The sequence below is a fragment of the Dunckerocampus dactyliophorus genome, chromosome 1 (genome assembly GCF_027744805.1).
Source record: "Dunckerocampus dactyliophorus isolate RoL2022-P2 chromosome 1, RoL_Ddac_1.1, whole genome shotgun sequence".
In the NCBI taxonomy this organism is placed as follows: Eukaryota; Metazoa; Chordata; class Actinopteri; order Syngnathiformes; family Syngnathidae; genus Dunckerocampus; species Dunckerocampus dactyliophorus.
The window spans coordinates 27,058,162-27,080,024 of NC_072819.1; the positions used below are offsets into that span (position 1 = coordinate 27,058,162).

General features: G+C 43.7%; 3 protein-coding genes across 5 annotated transcripts in view; 2 read left to right on the plus strand and 1 right to left on the minus strand.

Annotated features, from left to right (window-relative positions):
• The first annotated feature begins 9,532 nt into the window (after window positions 1–9,532).
• Window positions 9,533–10,619, plus strand: wfdc2 (WAP four-disulfide core domain 2). 2 transcript variants are annotated; one of them, XM_054768774.1, is made up of 4 exons: window positions 9,533–9,694; window positions 9,794–9,937; window positions 10,053–10,190; window positions 10,285–10,619. In XM_054768774.1, exons 1-4 carry the CDS (start codon window positions 9,607–9,609, stop codon window positions 10,416–10,418), a joined length of 504 nt encoding a protein of 167 aa, XP_054624749.1. In that variant the 5' UTR covers window positions 9,533–9,606; the 3' UTR covers window positions 10,419–10,619. The 2 variants fall into 2 exon arrangements, with proteins under 2 accessions (XP_054624749.1, XP_054624757.1); XM_054768782.1 differs by lacking the exon at window positions 9,794–9,937 and having other exon boundaries at window positions 9,572–9,694.
• Window positions 10,620–11,012: 393 nt separating this feature from the next.
• pigt (phosphatidylinositol glycan anchor biosynthesis, class T) lies at window positions 11,013–16,534 on the minus strand. Of its 2 annotated transcripts, none has more exons than XM_054768666.1 (11): window positions 16,138–16,534; window positions 15,653–15,830; window positions 15,427–15,554; window positions 15,223–15,323; window positions 14,944–15,118; window positions 14,770–14,867; window positions 14,535–14,691; window positions 14,204–14,404; window positions 13,535–13,700; window positions 13,365–13,448; window positions 11,013–13,277 (listed from the first exon to the last, which is right to left on the minus strand). In XM_054768666.1, exons 1-11 carry the CDS (start codon window positions 16,511–16,513, stop codon window positions 13,028–13,030), a joined length of 1,914 nt encoding a protein of 637 aa, XP_054624641.1. In that variant the 5' UTR covers window positions 16,514–16,534; the 3' UTR covers window positions 11,013–13,027. The 2 variants fall into 2 exon arrangements, with proteins under 2 accessions (XP_054624641.1, XP_054624636.1); XM_054768661.1 differs by having other exon boundaries at window positions 11,015–13,277; window positions 14,204–14,407.
• A 429-nt stretch (window positions 16,535–16,963) lies between these two features.
• The window catches only part of phactr3a (phosphatase and actin regulator 3a), a 51,127-nt gene continuing 46,227 nt past the window's right edge, over window positions 16,964–21,863 (plus strand). The window contains exon 1 of the mRNA XM_054768689.1: window positions 16,964–17,266. Within this exon, the coding sequence (XP_054624664.1) occupies window positions 17,164–17,266 (103 nt within the window). The 5' untranslated portion in view covers window positions 16,964–17,163. The remainder of the gene's footprint in view (window positions 17,267–21,863) is intronic.

Sequence of the window (21,863 nt, forward strand, 5' to 3'; positions counted from 1 at the left end):
TGAGTTGGATTAGAAGGCGGGGGAGGATGCCGGACAGACCTGGGAGACCCAAACATGTAGTGAGGGTGTGCTGGGAACGTTTGGCAGAGTCATTTGTCGAGTCTTCAATTCTCACCTCCGGCAGTGCTTAGCCTGCATCCCGGGGGAGGATGAGGATACTCAATCTGAACGGGCTCTATTCCGTGCCTCCATTGCTGAGGCAGCCGATCGGAGCTGCGGCTGCGAGGTGGTCAGTGCCAGTTGTGGCGGCAGGCCCCGAACCCGATGGTGGACACCAGAGGTCAGGGCTGCCGTCAAGCTGAAGAAGGAGTCCTATCGGGCATAGATAGCTTGTGGGAGTCCTGAAGCAGCTGATAGGTACCGGCAGGCCAAGCGGCACGCGGCTGCGGCGGTGGTCGAGGCAAAAACTCGGGTGTGGGAGGAGTTCAGTGAGACTATAGAGCACCACTTTCGGTCAGCCTCGAAGAGGTTCTGGCAAACAGTCCAGCGCCTCAGAAAGGGGAAACAGTGCCCGGTCCACAGTGTTTACAGTGGGGACGGGGGCCTGCTGACCTCAACTGAGGATATAGTCGGACGGTGGAACAAATACTTTGAGGCCTTTCTCAATCCCCACTGACATACCTTCCATAGAGGAAGCAGAGTCTGAGGACACAAACGTAGGCAGTTCCATCACCGTGGCTGAGGTATCTGGGGTGGTCAAAACGCTCCCCAGTGGCAAAGGTTCGGGAGTGGATGAGTTTCGCCCTGAATTCCTCAAGGCTCTGTCTTGGCTGACACGTCTCTTCAACATTGCGTGGAAATTGGGAACAGTACCTCTGCATTGGCAGACCGGGGTGGTGGTCCCCCTTTTCAAGAAGGGTGACCGGAGGGTGTGTTCCAACTATAGGGGGATCACACTCCTCAGCCTACCTGGGAAAGTCTATTCCAGGGTGCTGGAGAGAAGGGTATGACCGGTAGTCAAACCTCGGCTACAGGAGGTGCAATGTGGTTTTCGTCCTTGTTGCGGAACACTGGACAAGCTGTACATCCTTGCAAAGGTACTGGAGGGTACTTGGGAGTTTGCCCAACTGGTCTACATGTGCTTTGTGGACTTGGAAGACATTCGACTGTGTCCCTCGTGGTGTCCTGTGGGGGGTGCTTCGGGAGTACGGGATTTGTGGCGCACTACCACGTGCCATTCAGTCCTTGTACAACCGGACCAGGAGCCTGGTTCGCATTGCCAGTGGTAAGTCAAGCCTGTTTCCGGTGAACGTTGGCCTCTGCCAAGGCTGCCCTTTGTCACGGATTCTGTTAATAATTTTCATGGACAGAATTTCTAGGCACAGCCAAGGCATCGAGGGAGTCCAGTTTGGTGGCCTTAGGATCTCGTCTCTGCTGTTTGCAGAAGATGTGGTCCTGATGGCCTCATCGGGCTGTGACCTTCAGCGTTTACTGGGGCGGTTTGCATCTGAGTGTGAAGTTTCTGGGATGAGACTCAGCACCTCCAAATCCGAGGCCATGGTTCTCAGTCGGAAAAGGGTGGATTTCTCCCTCCGGTTTGGGAATGCGGTCCTGCCCCAGGTGGAGGACTTCACGTATTTCGGGGTCTTGTTCACAAGTGAGGGAAGTTTGGAGCGTGAGGTCGATAGGCGGATCGGCGCAGCGTCTGCAGTAATGCGGTCGCCACACCGGATTGTCATGGTGAAGAGAGAGCTTTGCATTCCGGTTCAGCTCTCTCTTCACCCCGACCGACGAATTTACCGGTCGATCGATGTGAGATCGCGGATACAAGCAGATGAAATTAGTTTCTTCCATAGGGTAGCTGGACTCACCCTAAAAGATAGGGTAAGGAGCTTGGTCATCGAGGAGGAGCTCAGAGTAAAGCCGCTGCTCTTTCACATCGAAAGGAGCCAGTTGAGATGGCTTGGGCATCTAGTCTGGATGCCTCCCTGGTGAGGAGAAGGCCCCGGGGCAGACCTAGGGAGGGATTATGTCTCACAGTTGGCCCGGGAATGCCTTCGTGTCCTCCCGGTGAAGTTGGAGGAGGTGTCCGGGGACCGGGAAGTCTGGGCTTCCGTACTGAGACTACTGCCCTGCAACCCGGACCCGGATAAGCGGAGGAAAATGGATGGATGGATGGATTGACGGAAGGAAAACTATTATGCACAAAATAGTTTCAAAGAATTTCATTGGTTGTTAAGAACCGAAAATGGTCATTTATTGAATTGGCAACATAAGGAGGTCATATTTGCTGAAAGCAAAAGCAATTTCAATCACTAACATTTTAACAGGCCAAGTTACATATTAACGTAAGATACAGTACATTTAATATAACCTTCACAATTCTTACATTGAACTTGTGAGTTTTTGGAGCGTTTCTGCTTAAAAAAATTTGTAAGATGTCAGAATAGCCTTCTACAGCTGCTGTTTTGTTGTGATCTGCCTCCCACACACATCGATTTTTTGCTAGACGATGCTCCATACCTTCTCAATTAGGATGAATTTAGGGGGGGGCCAAACCATGAGTTTATGTAATTTTATGCCCATAACAACCAATGACAGAGAAGTAGGTATTCTTTGCATCATGAGATGGTGCATTGTCATGCGTGAAGGTAATTTTGCTACAGAAGATACGGTTCTTCATATTGTACCATGGAAGAGAGTGGTCAGTCAGAAACTCTACATACTTTGCTGAGGTCATTTTCACACCTTCAATGACCATAAAAGGCCTACCAGCTCTCTCCCAATGTTTCTGATCCAAAACATGACTCAGCGACCTCTTTGTTGACATTACAGCCTTGTTGAGATATGCTGGCCATACTCTACTTCATCCATCCGGACAACCCAAGGTTACATGGCCCTCATCAGTATAACAGGACTTTTTGAAAATTAATCTTCATGTAATGTTGGCCCACTGCAACCGTTTCTGCTTGTGAGTATTGGTTAGGGGTGGCCAAGTAGTAGGTTTATGTATAACTGCAAGCCCCTGGAGGATCCTACACCTTGAAGTTCATGGGACTTCAGAGGCAGCGGTAGCTACAAATACCTTTTTGCTGCTTTGTAATGTCTTTTTAGCAGGTGATCTAAATTTGTCTGGCGGAAACCTTTCTTATTATGCCTTTAGCACAATCCCGGCTGTCATCTGAATCAGCCACAAATTTCTTCACCGTACAAAGGCTTTTGTGAATTATTGAATGTTTTCATGCCATGTCCAAGGCATTGCAATATCTGACACTTTTTTGTCAGCAAAGAGATCCTTGTTCTTTCCCATATTGCTTGAAATCTGTGGCATGCTTAATAATGTGGAACATCATTTTAAAGTAGTTTTCTTTTAATTGGGCTCACCTGGCAAACTAATTATGAGTTGTCCGGGATTGATATCAGTAATCCAAAGAGCCCCAAGACACAATGTCATCCTTGAATTTCATTGAAAAACAAAAAAATATATGTTTATGATAGTAAAACCTCTTTTCCATACTAATTTGGAACACTGTGTTTCTGTCCATGTCTCACATAAGGATTGTGGATGATGGGCAAAATTCCCCAAAAAAGTGGAGTTTTCCTTTAAGGAACTCGAGGGGAGCTCATCCACCTCTCGGGTCCTGCCACTGAGGAGCTTTTTGGCCACCTCGGCACCTCAGCCCCAGAGGTAGGAGAACCCACCGCAGAGTACCCAGGCACTGCTTCCTAGAAGATGTGTTGGCAGGGGTGAACCAACCATTAGGCAAACAAGGACAATTGCCTGTAGCCTTGAGAGTTACAGGGGCTTCCAAACAAAAAAACAAAACAAACAACAAACAAACAAACCACCAAATTAACAAAAACCTGATAATTTTTTTTCTTCTTCAATTTAAAGTAAATACTACTGTTTTAGTCTTAATTCACGTGCTGAAAACTACATAAAAAGGCGTAATTTTTCATAAGTGTTTCTACCGCTGCCCCTCCCTTCTCATGCAATGGACTATTCCATGTTACCGCCTATGTCCGGAAGATGAGAGCAAAGCATGCAAACTTGTTGGCATGGAGTTACCCCAGTGGAGCGGAGAAGAGGCAATGGCGAAAGTAAAACATTTTTTTTACTGCAGGCAAAAAATAATTTACTGAATGAGTAAATACATAATTATTACAAGTAGATTTTAGAATAACTGTTTGCATTGATGTCTATTGATTGAATTATTGTTGAGTGCCTTAAAATAAGTACAGTATAGATATAACTGTTTCATCAATTAATCTACTAACTTAGTAAATGATTACAAGTAGTTTATAGAAATAATGCTTTATTAAATAATTAGCTGAGTATATGAACATCTGTTTAAGTGTGTCAAAGGTTAAACAGAAATAGTGTGGTGCTCACACATACTAGTACAATGAACTGTGGCCCAGGGTGTCCTGGTGCCAAGTGCACCCTTATGCTTCAACATCGTGTTTGTTATGGACAATCTGGGATGAGCACAGATGTCCAATAACAGATGTCCCAATCACACCTTTTCAGTTCTCACTGTCGCTGCCAACATGAGTGTTGAAAGTCCCCCAGTAGAAGGCAAGGGAATCCCCCAAGGGGGCGCTTTCCAGTACTCCCTCCGACTCCAAAAAGGGTATTCTGAACTGCTGTTTTGTGCATAAGTGCAAACAATAGACCCGTGACCCATCCCCCCACCCAAAGGCGGAGGGAAACTACCCTCTCGTTAACCAGGTTAAACGCCGATGTACAGGCTCGTAGCCGGGGGGCAAAAAGAAATGCCACCCCTGCCCGTCGCCTCTCACTGCTGGCAAGTCCAGCCCCTCTCGAGAGGCCTGGTTCCAGAGCCCTTGCCGTGCGTCAAGGTGAGTCCAACTATATCTAGCTGGAACTTCTCCACCTCGCGCACCAGCTCAGGCTCCTTCCGCACCAGAGAGGTGACATTCCACGTGCCGAGAGCCAGCTTTTGCAGCAGAGAATCGGACCGCCAAGGTGCTTGCCTTCCGCTTCCTCCCAGCTCGCTCTGTACCCGGCCCCTTTGGGTTCTGCCACGAGTGTTGAGCTCATGGGAGGGGGGACCCATGTTACATCTTCAGGCTATGCCCAACTGGGACCCATGGGTGCAGGCTGAGCTACCAGATGCACACAATCATGCCCCACCTCCAGGCCTGACTCCAGAGTGGGGCCCTGGTGACCCGCGTCTGGGCGAGGGAAAACTAGGTCGATTGTTCCTTAACATCATTGGGGTCTTTTGAGCCACTCTTTGTCTGGTCCCTCAGCTGGGACCTGTTTGTTAAAGGTGACCCTACCAGGGACATGAGAGCCCCTGATAACTTAGCTCCTAGGATCATTGGGACACACAAACCCCTCCACCATAATAAGGTGGTGACTCAGGCAGGAACCGCTCTCAAAATATAAGTGAAAATACTAAATGCACTGCAGTCTACATTGAACTATTCAACACTGGAGAATCTGCAAACTGTTGGGTTATCTGGACTATTAATCATGATGCAGGGTCTCAGTTTATTAGTTAAACTTATAATGGAGGTCCATATTTTGCAGTGGAATGTCCATCCATCCATTTTCTACACCGCTTCTCCTCTTGAGGGTCACAGGGGCATGCTGGAGCCTATCCCAGCTGACTTCGGGCGACAGGCGGGGTACACCCTGGACTGGTCGCCAGCCAATCGCAGGGCACATATAGACAAACAACCATTCACACTCACATTCATACCTATGGACAATTTAGAGTCACCAATTAACCTAATTAACCTAACATGCATGTTTTTGGAATGTGGGAGGAAATCGGAGTACCCGGAGAAAACCCACGCACACACGGGGAGAACATGCAAACTCCACACAGAAATGCCCAAGGGAGAATCGAACGCAGGTCTTCCCGATCTCCAGACTGTTACTGTGTTGGCCAACATGCTAACCACTAGACCACCGTGCAGCCGCAGTGGAATGTTCACTTGCAAATTCTCGCAACTCGAGAAATTCATAACAGAATCTGAAGTTAGACCTGATATTATCTGTGATCAAGAAACTTGGCTTTGATCAGATCTTGATTTTGTGATACTGGTATGAATCAGTGAGGTGTGACAGAAGTGAAAAGCAAGGTGGAGGCTTTGCAACATTTGTGAGGGACAGAATAACATTTAGAAGAATAGCAACTTCAACAGAAATAGAATGTGTGGTTACTGAAATATGTCACTCAAATTAGCACTTAATAATTGTTAACGTACAACTCCTGTAAATTATTAAATCTTGAATCTTTGGCTGAGATAATAAGGAGGCAAGTAGATACAGAGATATGATACGGGGACCGTATGCACACAGCCTATGGGGAAGTATGCAAACAGATAATAATGGAGAAATTGGTAGCCATGACACTCTGGCATAACGAAGCCTTCAGTCACTGCGTGCAGCGTGACGTGTGCCTCCAAAAAAAATCCTCAAGCTTCTGCTACGCTGACTGTTAAGGCTGTGTGCTTACCACTTGTTCAGAGGGCAGATACCTGCGAACGCCTTCTCCTCCAAGTTTGGATCTGGTGACTGACAGCTGAAATAACACTCCCCTTCTTTATCTTTAATTACCATCACTCGCTTATGATGGGACTCTCATTCACACATATGGACAATTTAGTCTCCAAAAAAAGTGTTTTCCCCCTTCCTGATTTCTTATTTTTTTGCATGTTTGTCACACTTAAATGTCTTAGATCATCAAACAATTTTAAATATTAGTCAATGACAACACAACCGAACACAAAATGCAGTTTTTAAATGAAAGTTTTTTTTAATGGAGAAAAAAAACCTACATGGCCCTGTGTCAAAAAATGTTTGCCCCCCTGTTAAAACATAACATGAGAGTAATTGAGATCTGCCAGTCTGGAAAAGGTTATAAAGCCATTTCTTTTTTTTTTGTCCTGTCCCATCATTGGGGCAGATAGTATTGTTGATCTAAATGCCCTTACATGCTAAACAGATTTGCTCTGCCTGGGAAAAGTGTAAGATACTCGTCCCATGTTATATAGATTTTATTTGACTTTATTTGATTGTTATGCATATTTGGAGTGGCCGGAGCGGAGCATGAGGGGATACAAAAGAAAAGAAAACGGGGGGGGGGGAGGCAAGAGGGACAAGAGTGGGGCCATAAAGGCCATAATGGAAATAACAAAATAATATCAACAGCCACAGTGATAATACTGAATTCAAACAGTCATAGACATTAGTGGTAATAGTATTAATGAAAATATTAACCATAATAGTGAACAGAATGATAATAGCTGTAAGGCACACAAGTGTAATAATTATAATCTAATTGCCGAAATCACAATCACTGTAATAAAAGCAAAAACATGATAACACCAAGGATAAATGTGGGGAAGTACGTATGTACCGTGAGTGTGTATACGTATGCGTGTATAGGTACTGTATCTCTGTAGGTGTGTATGTGTGCATAAATGTGCACGTATGTGCTCTCCCCCTTGGGAGACCTGCAAGGGGCCGCAGAGGGGCAACCCTGACCAGAAACAGGGCGCTGCCAGGCCAGAGGACAGCCCACCCCCGAGACATGGCATGACGGCCTCAGCAAGGCAGACAAAGGAGCAGGCGAGGGGGAAAGCCATCAAATGAGCAAGCGGGCAGACAAATGGACGAGCAGCAAGGCAACCCACCACACCGCGCCAGCCGACACCAGCTGGGCAGCAAATCCTTGGAGAGGAAGCGCCGCAACCCCAAAGAAGCCGAGCACCACAGCCGAGAAGGCGAGACCAGCAGCCGCTGTAAGACTTGCTGTGATAGCAGAATCCGTGGTTCTATTTGTCTACCAAAAAATCCTGAAGGAGAATGTCCAACCATCTGTTCCGTGACCTCAAGCTGAAACCAACTTGGGTTCTGCAGCAGGACAATGATCCAAAACACACCAGGAAGTCCACCTCTGAATGTCTCAAAAAAAACAAAATGAAGACTTTGGAGTGGCCGAGTCAAAGTCCTGACCTGAATCCTATTGAGATGCTGTGGCATGACCTTAAAAGGGCAGTTCATACTCAAAAACCCTCCAATGTGGCTGAATTACAACAATTCTGCAAAAATAAGTGGGCAAAATTCCTCCACAGCGCTGTACGATATCGCAAACACTTGATTGCAGTTGTTGCTGCTAAGGGTGGCCCAACTAGTTGTTAGTTTTAGGGGGCAATCACTTTTCCACACACGAGCCCATGTACAGTAGGTTTTTTTTTACTCCTTTAATAATAAAAACTTTCATTTATAAACTGCATTTTGTGTTCAATTGTCATTGACTAACATTTAAATTTGTTTGATGATCTGAAACATTTAAGTTTGACAAACATTCCAAAAAAATAAGAAATCAGGAAGGGGGCAAACACTTTTTCACACCACTGTATATACAGGGCAGACAGAAGTCTGTCAGACTGTGAACTATGGGAGCGCCACTGTGAATGATAACACATACAATATGAAAGTAAGTACGCGAGGCAGGAATGGAACCGCACATTAAGTGCTTTACGCATGTCAGGGAAATCCTTGCAGATAACCAAGACAAGTACTGGACTGTATAACTACTCAAAGAAACATACTCAACCACGCCAAGATTGTCTTACTCGCGAGGAGAAACGGAGGGACGCACCAGAGTTGTATCCCATACCGCTCTGGATAGCTCTCCGAAAAACCTCTCTCTTTATTTGCTATTGGGCGTTCCCTAGTTACAGGAGAGTTCAGCTTCTCAAGGAAGGGGCCTACTACAGCTGAACTCTGTGTCTCTAGCTATGTGTGTGCGTCAGTGTAGTGATATCATACATGTGTGGTTTAATAAATTTTCTAACATCACAGAATGTGAAAAGGAGCAAAAGACCTTGAGCACCTCAACCTCCTCCATGTCTCTGAGTTACACAAGACTGACCCCTTTGATTCCCCTCACAGGGCCTGCTTACTCCCTTCTATACACAAGAGTACAACAATAATATATTTATAATGTGGGTGATAACGTATATAGATTTCTCTAACAAGGCTCTTGTTTGAACTGATGCTGCAAATTGCAGCTGCTCTCGTTCATGGTCACATCACATTCTCACACGTGAAAACGTGTGAGCGTTTAGTACATTTTCATAACAAAACCTTCACAGCAATAGAAACACATTCTTTCACAACGCACAGTATAAAACTTGCAATCCAAGCTGGACTCTGGTTTTCCCGGTGTCACTCTTTAGCTCAGGTGGGTGACACGTGTGTACGCTTTCACGCTTTCATGAGTTCAACAGCTACCGCGGTGTTAATGTCCAAGCGGAAGCTGAAGTAAATCTACACATGATCAAAAAACAGGCTTAAGATTTGTCAAATCAAAACACAATTGCTGTCATAATTACTTCCTGTTTCAGCACTCTAAGCATCATGGGAGCTGTAGTTATTTTAGTGTGAACAAAGTACTATACCCTGCATTAGTAATCTAATTTACATGTGTCTTTTTTATGTGTGTGTGTTTTGCATGTCTATACAAACATTTTAAAAGACAATAGTTTCTAATAGCCATCTACCCTCCTGCAGGTGACACATGTAACCCAACAGGCACAAGGACCCAGCACACTATTCCTGGGCTGCCTGAGTCTGCAGGTTGTGTTTGTCCCAACAGGAGCACATTCTTGTGTGCAAGTATGGAGAAGTCTGCAGTGTGTGCATTTATTGTTGCACTTGTGCAATTAAACACAGTTTTCACTCAGGAAGCTGAACGCAATTTGACAGGTAAGGTATTTCTTTATCTTATTAACCATTTATCTTCAGTTATGACAACTCAAACTGTGCTGCAAAGTGAAAATTAAACGTGTCTATTTTTAAACTTAGGGATTTTTCCAAAACCAGGCCACTGCCCTCGTCTTCTTCAAGTGGTTCCATCACATAAGGGGTGTACATGTGATGAAGACTGTCATGCGGACCACAAATGTTGTGTTTTTGACTGTGGAGCTGTTTGTGTACCCCCTGCTTTCAGTATGAGCTTCAGTGTTTTTCCTCATGGAATTGAAGAACCCTTGTGTTTCACTATGGGGCACTAATCACGTCCTTCTTTCACTCTAAAACACATCTCTGTTATGTCTATCTTCAGCCAAACCAGGTGTGTGTCCTCGCAGAAACTGGGGTTCTGGGTTGTGTGCCGAGTTTTGCTCTGATGACAGCGACTGTCCCAATAAGGATAAATGTTGCCATAATGGATGCGGGCATGAGTGTATTGCACCATACAAAGGTTAGTCTTCTATGTGTGGCTGTGACCATATTCATGCACTTGTTACTTTTGCTTTGCAACCTTTACTGAGGTGTTTTTGTGTGTGGTATGTCAGTGAAGCCAGGCCGCTGCGCTCTGCCCCAAGGAACACCCATGTGTGCAGAGTACTGCTACCATGACGGGCAGTGTCCAGGAGAGCAGAAGTGCTGCAGGACAACCTGTGGGCATGCTTGCAGCGAGCCCTGCTGAGTGGGCATCCAGTGGCCACATTCAAAATAAGGGGTTTTAAAAGACCTTTATAGGTGCTCCAATTGTTTACAAGTACTCATTTTAATCATATTTAGGTCACATTATTTCCTATGCAATGTATGTAATTTCCTATGCAATGTATGTTATTTGAGAATGAACTACTGCGTTTCAAAAACGAATAAATGGGTTACAAACTACAAATGTTTGTCATTTTTTCTCAGGGAATGTTGTAGTATGTGAAATGCTTTACATATTGGTGCATCCATATTTGAGAATGGAAAAAAAGTTATTTATAGCAGCATATAATTATAAATCTTTGAAATCTGCTCAATCTCTGGCTTTAAACAAACAGTTCGCAGCTGAGCTTACACCATCATTGCTCGTGTGGAATGCATTTTTTTTTTGTTTGTTCCACACGGTGACTGAACGTGCAGGCGTGAGCCAAGCTTGGCTTTGGACACACAGACCTCAGTGTTAGTCTGCCCCAATAGTTTGCTTGTACAGTGCATATACGAGTGCACTAAATGGGAAGTAATCTAGTTAGAACACAGATGCACTTGAGAATCATGACAAATTTTCCTCAGTTCTTAATTAGAACTGTTTATTGTAAAACCAATCTGCATATGAAATGGGCAGAAAAGCATGAAGTAGCCTGCAGTAATGGTTTGTACAGTACAAGTGGATGATAAAGCAGCTTCTAAATCCCTCCCTTTTGTTAACATTAGATATGGAATCAATCTTGACACTGCACTGAACATTAACATACATATGCTCTGCATGTTTGGATTCAGTGCAATTACTGGTGTGTAATATTAACATAAAGTTAATATAAATACCAAAGTTGCCCAAGAGTTTGAAAAGAGTTAAGAAATATAGCACATATAAAAAATCACATTTTGTTTTTGTTGACCTTAACACACATTCACCATTCAATTCATTAGGTACATCTGCATGATCCAAAACTAGAGTTGTATCAGGATTACTGCCTTTGCACAGATAACACTCAGATCTGGTTGACAGGTCTATGGAGATTTTCATGTCATAATGCAATTAACAATTGTGTAGGTGTACTTAATGAAATATCTGGTAAGTATATAATTTGTATTTGTATATTATGACCATAACATTGCTTTAGACTATCATGCTTTTAAATGGTGCAGCAACAAGATGCTGCCGTCAGTCTAGCGCCCTCTCATGGTCATCCAGTACCTTGCCTCGAATCCCCTCTCCTTCACCACCAGTGCAAATAAATAACTGACTTTGTCAAACATAGGATCCCTGCTGTCGGTCATAATTAAGGCCTTAGTAAAATGCATTCTGAAACAGTGCAAACAAAACACACATTTGATCATCTGGAGAATGTTCGTAACTACAAATAAATACGTCAGAAAGTTTTTTACTGTTTACTTAAAGTGAAGTAGTGACAAAGTAAAACACTTTCAAAGAGCTTAGTGAGTCCACTACTGTCAAGTTTGTAAACACTGAAGTGTCCTCTCTTTGTCAATAAGACTTCAGAGACTCTGAAGTGGGCACAGTGTGCTCACACGCTTCTTCATGCTTCAATCAACTACAGAAATCCCATCTTCCATCCGAATTTAAAGGAAAACTGCACATATTTTGTGCACTTTTTTGGGAATTTTGCCCATCATCCACAATCCTTATGTGAAACATGAACACATATTTCTTTCCCTTTTCTGTGTTCTAAAAACAGAAAATGAGTTAGCACAAGCCAGCTAAAATTGCATGTTAAACCCTAAAGCCCTCTAAAAATCGTTTTATGTACATGCTGTGCTTATGCATTAACAGGTACATTGATAACATGTAATACTTTCAGTATCTTGCCGTATTTTGATGATTGAAAACATTAACAAAAACGTATTTCTAGGCGCATTGATTTCACATAGCCCATAGGAGGTAACGCTACTTCTGTCAACAGCAGAATAGAAACAGTGACGACACTTACAATGTCCACTCTCATAAGGATGGCTGTCTTTCAGCACAAGACTTTTGTGCTGCAGTCCTCAGGTAAAAAATGCTGACAGCAAACGAGCATCTTGTTGAGTCTTTGTAGAGAAATTGAGAGCCGGTAATATCCACTCTTCCGTCTTTCCCCTAGCAGTGGCTTGAGGCGTTGTGAGTAACGCTGAGACTAGCGACGTGTTGTTACTCCGCCAGATAAATACAGTTTTTCGTGTTACTGCTACAATAGTAATAGGGCTGGAACTTGGTTAATATGCAGGTCAGTTATGTACATTTTTTGAGGTTTTATTTTTAGGGCTTTATCGTCGAAATAGGTGGGTCCCATGACATGCAATGTTAGCTGGCTCATGCTAACTCTTTCTCTCGTTAGAACGCACAGAAAAAGAAAAGAAATGTGATCATGTTTCACATAAAGATTGTGGATGATGAGCAATTTTTTTTTTTTTTTTTTTAAGTGTAGCTTTCCTTAAAGACTATGACTATGTAAGTCTGCCCTTTACCACAAACACATGATCCTGGAAACATAATCCAAACAAAAACCTTTGACTCAGTTCTTCCCTGAATGCATCATATTTACCAGTGGATTCGACTAAAGGAACAGTAGACTGGGCTGATGGTCCTGTCACACCTCAGAGTGGAGGCACACCTCTCATCTTACGGATGACGTTGGCGATCCGTTTTGCCAGTCCTGGGCTGGGCTCTTCTATCTGGAAAGTACGTGTGAGGAGGTTGTAGAGGGATCCATAGCCCACTGCCACTACTGTGCAGGTCAGGCAGATGACATTGTAAGGCATGCTGAAGTCTGGAGTAGGCAAGTTGACCAGCAGAGGTTCTGTGTAGATGCGCACAAAGAAGCTGGACTCTTCTTTGCTGGGGAAACTGAAGGGAGACAGCAACACATATGATACTTGAAACTGAGGAGAGAACTTTAATCCCAAATGGTTATAAAAACAACTAATTACTTACAAACTGCTGAAAAGAGGGCGCTCTTGAGTGGCATTTGGATCCACGGTAACAATGCTTGGTACAAGAGAACTGACAACTGATGACCTAAAAAAAAAAAAAAGACAATTTTGTCAGATTTGAAAACTATTTCTTAGGAGGAACTTGCAAAGCAAAAAGGACACGACACAAACCCGATATAAAAGCCATGGTTGGGCTCCGGGGTGTACTCAGTCCACTTGAGCAGAGCTCTCTCAAACTGCACGGTGACCTCAGTGACAGAGTTAGGAGGAAGTTGGACCAGCATTTCCAATAGGTGCGGCCTCACGCGGTCCTTCGACGGCTCGTAGTGGATATAACCTGGAAGAATAGGAGTCAGGTAAAGCAACATTTCTGAAGTGATGCCACATTAATCTCCCATTATTAACAATGTATTGCTTTAAAGAAAAATCCAAATAGTGTTGCTACAAGTGCTGCACATTCACACCGCCCTTTTCCTGATTTGAGGCTACAGTGGAAGGAAAAAAAAAACAAGGAGATGTCAAATTTACCACCAGAATAACGTGACTAAATGCCATTTTTAAGATAAACTATATGGTATTATTTACAAACAGGAAAATTCTAGCCTTCATACAAAGAAACATTGCTGAAGTTCTCCCTGAAGTTCAGAAATACACTACAAAAATATAGACACTTTTTTTCTGGCATAATCATTTATTGCACAAATCTACTAACCTGTTTATGGTAAAGGTAATGCCATAAACAGGTAGATGTGTGCAAGACCTGTAGAACTGTTTGACCTTTAAAGCATTAAACTTGTGAGCATTGAGTGAGTACATGCACTCATTTTGCATTTTACTCACTGGGACTATTAGTCTTGCCCTTGCTGGTAATGGTGAGGGTTTGGACGTAAAGACGAAAGTACCAGGGCACTGACTCCAGCAGCAGCACAGGGAATGACCTGTATGGGTGGTTGTTGTACATCAGTGTGTGGATCTCTCCCGTCTGTAGCCCAAAACCTGCCACATAACGCTCTGCATGAAGCAAAGGGCGGAGCATTTGACCTGCTAGTGGAGGGGAAAAAAAGAGGACTATTAGATGCTTTGTCAGTCCACTAAATAGCTAAATAAAATAAACGGAAATGGCTGCAGCCAACTGTCTTTCCTCATGCATCCAGCTACTATTGTAACGTACCCTCATTGGACTTCCAGCGTATCAGCAGGTTGAGGGAGCGTGCTGTGCTAAAGGTGCTTTGTTGGGTCAGGTCATACACTGCGAAGGTGCGTCTATCCCCCAACACCACCTCCTGGCTGAGCAGAGGAGTAGGCGGGTTCAGCTCAAATTTATCCCCCTGCAAAAGGACAAATAACTTAAAAATGTGCCCGGTAGGATTTTAGTACATGATGTAATTTAGTGCGCCAAATCAAACCTCAGCACTGTCTGACACGTCAACGTAAACTTTACTGGAGGAAGCCAGCGGACAAGCTTCGGTGAGGGTGCGGGAGAACATCTTAAAGAGAGACCACTCTGTGGGTGAGAGCATGTTAGCTTCCTTCAGCTGCTCAAAAAACCTTAAACATTCCAAACTAATAGGGACGCCTGCCTCGTTTGCCCTGCCCAGAGTTGTGAAGGTCAAAGACAACGTTCAGTGTCTGTCTCAACTCCCACGACATGGCTTTGCAGTGTGTGTCCTGACACACGGGCCGGATGTGCACTGCCTGGGAATGAAAACTGCTGTGGAAGAGTTTCTCAGAATTCAACAGTACAGCAATCCCGGCCTGTGGGAGCACAGTGTCAACATTGGGAAACAGATGAGATTGCTGGTGTTACAACACAGTATTATGGATGTGTGGTAGGATATAACATATTATCGAAGGCTCACATTGGAGCCACATGGCAAGAGTTTCTTCCAGGGTGTCAAATTTTCAGTGCAAACAATCTCACGTGGAAGGGTGGCGTAGCGGAGGAAGCGGTGATCAGTCGCTTTGACAGAAACACAGAAAGTTAAATTATCTGTCATCTCAACACATCTGGTTTGCCATGGTACATTTGGAAAAATAAAACCTGATCTGGTGTGTGTTTCTACCATTTCCTATCCCAAGTGGTTTGAAGGAGGCGCTGGGTTGAACGCTGTTGGTGGAATCAATGAAGTTCAACGAGGCGCAGAAGATCCCCGACAAAACATTTGTCAGCTCAGTCCATGTGCCATCCACACTAAAACAATTCAGAAAACAACATAACACATTCAGTTTTTGTTAAGAAAGCCTAAAGAAAATATACAGTTCACAACAAGGCAATGTCATGGCACTCACTCTGTCACCCAGTCCTGGAACCAGACCCAGATCTCGGCTCCAGGGGGAGATGGCAGATACGGCTGCCCCCACTGCATGGTCCTCCAGTAACCTTGGGTAAGAGAGATGTGGAGCTCACGCACTGAGAATTTGGAGATAACCTGGCCCAGAGACTTGGGGAATAGCCGGTAGTGGGACACTGTGAAGAAAAAAAACCCAAAATATTAGGTGTGTAAAGTATACATTTTACCAAATAATGCGGGAATACAATTATAAATAATTTAGTTGGTTATTATTTACAATGATACACAACTACAGCCACAAGTTTGACCCAAGGTCGTTGGTAATTGACCAGTACTTCATAATTACGAGTACAAATAACGACTATGCGTTATAATTACATTTCAGCGTAATATATATTCACTATATTCAGTTCCAACGTTGTAACTGTTTGAAAAGTGAGCAAAAAAATAACTGCAACTTTGTAGGTAACGGCTAACAGTTGCCTTTGTTTCCTTTCATGAAATCGGTTTCCCACAGAGTACGGAACTGGAAGGTGGCGTAAATATCCCCCGAGTGCAGAGGTCTGACAACCAGCTCCTCTTGAAAATCATCTTTCCATCGGGGACCGGCTGTAGGGACCTCACTGACAGGGGCAGAAGACTCCTGCTTGTCAGGGGAATTTTCCCCAACATCGATCGCTTCCCATGTCCTTTCCTCAGCTGTTTCTTGAGGTTTTTGTCGAGTTTTCACCGCACTGACATGTTGGCCGTTGTTCGAAGTCGAGTCTTGACTATGTGCAATGACAAATGTCGACAACATAATAAGAATAAATAAGAAAACAGTGCCGCCGCAACGGTTCGCAGCCATTTTTTCCCCCATTGTAAGGCAGGGACGATAGAAATTGACTTCCGCGTTACGTCACAAGTCAAAGCAGCCAACGGGTTTGCTTGTACATCTAGTCATGTGATGCCAATGTACCGGCTTTGTTTTAAGCAAATATTGTCATTTATTTTTACATTTTTTACACTTTGAATTATAACTTTGTGGAACCATATGGTTCAATAAAATTCAAATTGTTACCTTAAATTCGTCAATGTCTAATACGTTGATTTTTCTACACAGCGCTACTTGATGCTGTGCACTGCTTTTGTTTTATATATGGGCTTGTTGTTCACGTCTCATTTATGATATGCGATGTTTGAATGTGACAAATGTAATTAAATGTAACATCTGAAATCTGTGCGTGTTGATGGACAGGGACGGGCATCATCGGGGGCACATCATCATCATCATCATAATCATCATCACCCCTCCACCGAAGCCGCACATGCGCGCGCGCACACACACATGCACATACACTTTTAACATTTTTTGCCCAGCCATGGATCCCTAGTACTGTAGACGCTCCAAGCGGCTGTTGTCAGAGCGAATTAAATCTGCAGTCGCTCGCTGCTTTGCTCTTCCTGACCTTGCCCGCCTCCGGTTTTGGCTTCTTAATATTAGATCCAGGATTCCTGCGCTTTCCACCCATGGCCACATCGGATGGACTAGACGGCTGTCTGCAGCGAGGCAGATCTCAAAGTGACCCGAATATACTCACCGAGCCGGGGATCGATTTGGCTCACGGTGCAGGTAAGATAACCGCACAATTTATATAAATATTTGCGTTTTTAAAAATTATTATTATTCTTGCCGAGGTTCGGTTCAATGCATCCTTCCCGGTGGGATGAATATCAGTGACGATGCGCACCCCCCTCCTGCAATGGATGTTGGCTGAACCAAAACAGAGAAATGAATATAGCACATCATTGGCCTTGCTCCCTGCTGATTGAATTGTTAAGCAGATGGTTGTCAAAGACGCCTGTAGCATCAGCCAGCGTGTCACAATGCACACGTTTGCATGCATGTTGCTCATTCGTTGCACATATTCATCATCACTGTGGACTATGCTGACAGTTGTTGTTCAATATATGCCACCATTGTCCATTCAGGCGACACATGGACTCCACTTTTTTTCTTCAGTTTTGGTTTTCTTACATTTTCACATCTTGACATGCCTTGCCTCGTTGACAAGCCCGTGACACCACCCTTACCTCTGAGCCCCTCAATGTTAGAATCAATGCCACGTGATGTCACCCAAGGCTACATTGAATGCTCCCGATTCACCACAGCTATATCACTTTGCAGACCCATTGACAGGGCAGGTGTGCTTTTCAACATGGAGCCCTTCTTTTTTTGTGTTAGCCGTACCTGTGCATGTTGGTGTACGCAAGCTGGTGAACGGCAAGTAACAGGTTATTCTCATCATGCTCATTTTACTCATTCAATGCAAGTATTTTTTTACATAAGTGAGGCTATTTGTGGTTCCGTTGTGTGGGCTTCTAAAGAGTCGGTGCTTCTTCCCACGCGCAGTTGTACGCACATGATGATGCTCCATTGAATGATTTAGGAAGAGAAAGCATGACATTTTCAACTGTTCACTAATAAGCTTCCAGCTTTGCACATCCCTGAAATTCACACCTGTCCGCTCCTCCCTTGCAACCCCCAAACAGCAGGTTTTCATGGATCTTAGCCGCATCCCGGTATCCTTTTGGAAGATCTAATTCACACGTTGGTGGATGTGTTAATGTCACACTGAGTGCTTGACGCAACCTGAGTAAACAACATAGAGGCCTCAGCAGATCAGCCTAGCTAATGAGGGCCAAAGTCATCAGGGAGCATGCATAATGTCAACACTAGTGCAAAGCATGGCTACATTACGAGACGTGAGTACGCTATGCAAATGACACACAGTAAGTACAGTTGGTGTCAATGACAGCATCTGGTCTGGCACACACAGGGCCCCCCGGCCCCTCCCTCCTCTCCATGAGGCTCATCACCACGCTTGCATCTGGGGCACCAGTCTTTGCCAAAGGATTACTTTGGTTGCCTTTAACCTCACTCAACACAGTTGTGGTCCTTGCAGCTGCAAAGGCTGTATTCATCAGTCAATGGGCTGCTTACAGCTGACCATCACTAGAATAAGAGACATGATTTCTCTTGAACAAAGCTACACTCATCAGAGATGGAGATGCTATTGTACAGCAGCTCAAGGCCATACTGTATATCTATGTATACTGTAACACACAAAAGTGAGTACAGCCTTCCCATTACAGCAACCATTTTATTTTATCTTCTCAGGGGACAAATTATTGAAATGAAATTTGTATGTAACAGAAGAATAGTCCGATAGCTTGTATAGCTGTATAGATTTACCGTCTTCTGAAAACAAGTCATTACACAGCCATTATTGTCTAAATAGGGGTAAATTTAGTGAACATTTCCACATTGTGTTCAAAGTGTCAATATTTATTGTGAGCGCCATTGTTATCTCGCACTGCCTTAATCCTCTTGGGCATGGAATTCAACTGAGCCACTCAGGTTGTTACTTGAATCCTCTTCTACTCCTTCATGATGATATCACCGGTGGAGCTGGTGGATGTTAGACACTTTGCACTCCTCTACCTTTCTTCCGCTTGAGGATGAGCTACAATTGGATTCAGGTCTTGAGGAGACATACTAGGCAACTTCATCCCGGTCGTTGTCATCAAGGCACTGGTGTGTCTGGGCTTCTTATCATGTTTGAAAACTGCCATGTGGCCCTGTTTACCAGCAGAGTGGATCATGCTGGGCTTCAGAATGTCACAGTACATGTGGGAATTCATGTGTCCCTCATTGAACCACTGCGCCCTAGTGCTGGCAGCACTCATGCACCCCCAGACCATGATGCTACCATCACCTTGCCTGACTGTAGGCAAGACACAATGGTGGCCAGCTATTTAGACAGTAATGGCTGTGTTGAGTCATTTTCAGTGGATAGTAAATGTATACTGCTGTACACTGAGTACTCTAAAGTATATTCAAGCCTAATTTCTGAAGTATTGTCCCTTGAGAAGAGGAAATGTGAGATACTGTTTGGCAACATATTACATTCTTCCACTGAAACTATGCACATCACTACAATTGGGCATTCAATGTGAACCATCCCTTTGCCTGCCCCACACTATGCCACTCTTAATAGTATATCATAAGATGTTGAATGAAGAGTATGATGATTGCACAGGTATGCTTTTGACTAGTCACAATAAAAGGCCACTATGCGCAACACAGATGTGTGGAAATAGTAGGCTATCCTCCTTGATGTCTTGTCTTTGATCTGCAGATTTACAAATACAGTGTATTCTGTATTTGTTGGATACGTCAGTGCAGGGATGCAGTAAAAAACCTCTTGTCATCTTGACGTGACCCTTTAAATTATCTCCATGATAAAATGTCACTTTCCCTCAACGTTCCACTCTATCATGACAGAGTGTTGACCAAGCTAATGGTGTAGAGAGGACACCTTGAAGCTTTGAGGACAAGTCTGTTGGCGGGTGTGTCCATCTATACTTAAATCCCCTGCAGTGATACCTGTGTCCTTCAGAATGATTTGGGGGAAGAGAAATATCAGAAGTAGTTCATTTACATGAGTAAGCTTTGTGCATGAAGCAGCCATTGCGAAGTAGTGATGACTGGTACCTGATCTAACATTACTGGGATCTCACAAGCTTGCAGATAATGGCGATGGCTCCAATCAAACTAGAGCAGCGTTTTGTACATAATACATCCTTGGCTTAGGTCTTGATGAGTAACTATAGAACCTTCTGAGTCACCCAGCCTTATATAACAAGCTCTCCATGTGTTTATAACGAGGAAGAAATAACGTACAAAATGTGGTGCTTTAGTGCCACTGGAATTATTCATATAACATTGGGTTACTAGTCATCCTGACACAGTAGGGTTTTTATTTTTTTTAATCAATGTTGCAATTATTTCCTGCTGCCATGCATTTTTCTTGGCCTGTTGGTAAGTTTAAAGGACAACTAATGGTGGTGCAAATATGGTATGAACTCAACTCATCGCCAGCCTGGTGCTCACAGGCCGTTAACTTAGTAGTGTGTTCCATGAGTCAAGTACACTCCACAGCACAGAAGAGGCAGAGAGAAAGAGAAGAGCTGGAGGTGATGCTGTATTTTTATGGTGCATGTTTTTTCACTACAGTTGTGTAGTAGTACTGTAGATCCATTCATTCCTAAGGTAGTCAGGAAGTCATTCGGTCATTTGTTTGATAAGATAAATAAGATAAAAAATCCCTCAATGGTTTGAGGTAGGTTGTAAGGAATACCAGTTAAAACAATGAAGTCATTGTAATTTCCTGTTACTTTTTTGTTAGTTTGGTAGGTAGGGATACACAATTTAATGTCCCACATAATACATTTTGTATGTAATGCACTTTACATTTCAGAGAAATCCCAAAGTGCTACAGCATTTAGGTGTTGACTAACAGATAAGGTCACTTAGTAAAGATTAAAAAGAACAAGCTGGCAAAAGAAAAAAGAACTATAGAAGCTCCTTAAAAATCATGTAATAGGCCTTCTTGAAGCTAGAGCCATTCAAGATAGTGCTAACAGTACCAAAAGTGCAGTTCTATAGTGATTTTGCATTATTCCATGTAAATACAATGTAAATACAATTTGATATGAGGATAATGGCTAGAGGCCAACAGTTAGCATGCAATCACCTGTAGCAGTGATGTCCAACCAATACCCCTAGTGGTACGCCAGCAAATTGCAGAGGGTACTTGGAAACATTTAATTTACAAGATGCTAAGTAAATATTCTTAGTCTTTTCATATTAAGCCAGTCGATAAAATCAACTTACGCCAAATCAAACTGTTACACTAGCACCAAGCAAGATGGCAGAAAGTACCCAGAGTGCCAGGGCAGTTCTATAGTGTTCTTACATCATGCTGTGTAAATACATGCAATTTGACATGAGTAAAATAGCTTGCCTGTGAATATTCTCATTCATCTAGGTCATTGTATTGTCAAGTCATTGACTTGTTTGCAACTGGACACTCACGTTGTCTTAGAAGAGTAACATACTGTAGCTAAAATGCTAATGGTTAGTGAGCTAGCACCAAGCAAGATGGCACTCAGTACAGAAAGCTCAAAGGCAGTTCTGTTGTGATTGTACATAAGGCCAAGACAGTGTATGCAGTTTAATGTGAGGACGGTGGCTAAAATGGTAACTTTTTGCATGCTGGCACCTCACAAGATCACACCGGATACCGGAAGTGCTATGGCACTTCTACTGTGAGTATTACATAATGCCATGTAAATACATGCAATTTGACATGAGTAAAATTCTA